The sequence below is a fragment of the Echinococcus granulosus genome (genome assembly GCF_000524195.1).
Source record: "Echinococcus granulosus chromosome Unknown EG_S00001, whole genome shotgun sequence".
In the NCBI taxonomy this organism is placed as follows: Eukaryota; Metazoa; Platyhelminthes; class Cestoda; order Cyclophyllidea; family Taeniidae; genus Echinococcus; species Echinococcus granulosus.
The window spans coordinates 3489765-3491087 of NW_020170381.1; the positions used below are offsets into that span (position 1 = coordinate 3489765).

The window sequence follows — 1323 nt, forward strand, 5'->3', positions numbered from 1 at the left end:
TTGTGCGAAATTACTCTTATAAATGCCTATGTACGTTGAAAGAGTCGTGGTTAATATTGCATCTTCAGGAATTCATTATGGTGGGTAGACCTGCACAAGACAGTTGTGTTCGCTTAGACCACTTTCACAGTGAGCGTTGTTTAAAGGAGCCACCATACTTAGGAGTGTGCCATTTACGATAAATTGGAATGAGGTGAGTCTACTTTCTTGAGTGTTTTTTGTTTGTTTGTTTTTTAAACACTCAGCTGACGTGAACCTATGTAAACTTGTAGCCAGCTGAAATGTCAGAAGCGGCTTGCCGCCGCTGTTCTGGGATGTGGTCGGAAGAAAATCTGGCTGGATCCGAATGAGAACTCGACCATCGCGTCGGCTAATTCTAGAAAGCTTATTCGCAAGCTGTACAAGGATAATTTGATAATAAGGAAACCCGTGACTGTGCATTCACGCTCACGTGCAAGACGTCAGCTCATCGCTCGGCGCCTTGGTCGACACATGGGCGTGGGGAAGAGGAGAGGAACGGCCGACGCACGTATGCCTCAGAAGGTGCTTTGGATGCGCAGGATGCGCGTCCTGCGTCGCCTTCTGAAGCGTTATAGGGCCTCTCACAAGATTGATAAGCACTTGTGAGTTTATTGAATGGTCTTATTGGCGCTGTAACGTGCGTGAGATGTGTTCATGATGTTGGTATTGGTGTCGTTTAGGTACCACCACTTGTACCAACAGTGCAAGGGTAATATATTTAAGAACAAGCGCATCCTTATCGACCACATTCATAAGAAGAAGTCGGAGCGTCTTCGAGCCAAGCAGTTGAGTGATCAGGCAGAGGCGATGCGTCAACGCAAGCGCGAGGCGAAGGTTCGCCGAGAGGAGCGTCTTGTGGAGCGCAGGAAGAAGATGTTGTTGGGTGTTGTTGCTGCGGCTGCGACCCAACCGAGTGCGAAGGCGGTTAAGGAGATGGCGAAGGTTGAGGTGCCAAAGGTAGCTGCTTCGTCGAAGAAGTCAGAGGCGCCGAAGACTGAGGCCAAGAAGGTGGAGGTGTCGAGTGCCGAGGCTAAGAAGGCTGAACCACCGAAGCCTGAGTCTAAGAAGGCGACAGCGACGGCGTCGGCGTCGGCGAAGGGGTCGAAGGTGGATGGCAAGAAGGTGGAAGCACCTAAGACTGAGGCGAAGAAGACGGAGTCGAAGACTGGTCCTACATCTAAGGCTGAGGCATCGAAGCTAGGTAAAGGAGCACCTGGAGCTAAAACATCGAAAACTCCTGCTCCTCCCCCCAAAGTGCCGACTGCTCAAACTGCTACAAGGCCTAAGTCGTCGAAGAAGTGA

The 1323-nt window shown here is 50.6% G+C and overlaps 1 protein-coding gene across 1 annotated transcript in view; it reads left to right on the forward strand. All coding sequences in view use genetic code 11, as the record gives it.

Moving 5' to 3' along the window:
• Positions 1-22: 22 nt before the first annotated feature.
• EGR_00377 (60S ribosomal protein L19) overlaps positions 23-1323 on the forward strand; it is a gene marked incomplete at both ends in the record, with an annotated part of 2056 nt that continues 755 nt past the window's right edge. Inside the window, 4 exons of the mRNA XM_024489626.1 lie at positions 23-80; positions 147-193; positions 277-623; positions 702-1319. Of these exons, the coding sequence (XP_024356304.1) occupies positions 23-80; positions 147-193; positions 277-623; positions 702-1319 (1070 nt within the window). The remainder of the gene's footprint in view (positions 81-146; positions 194-276; positions 624-701; positions 1320-1323) is intronic.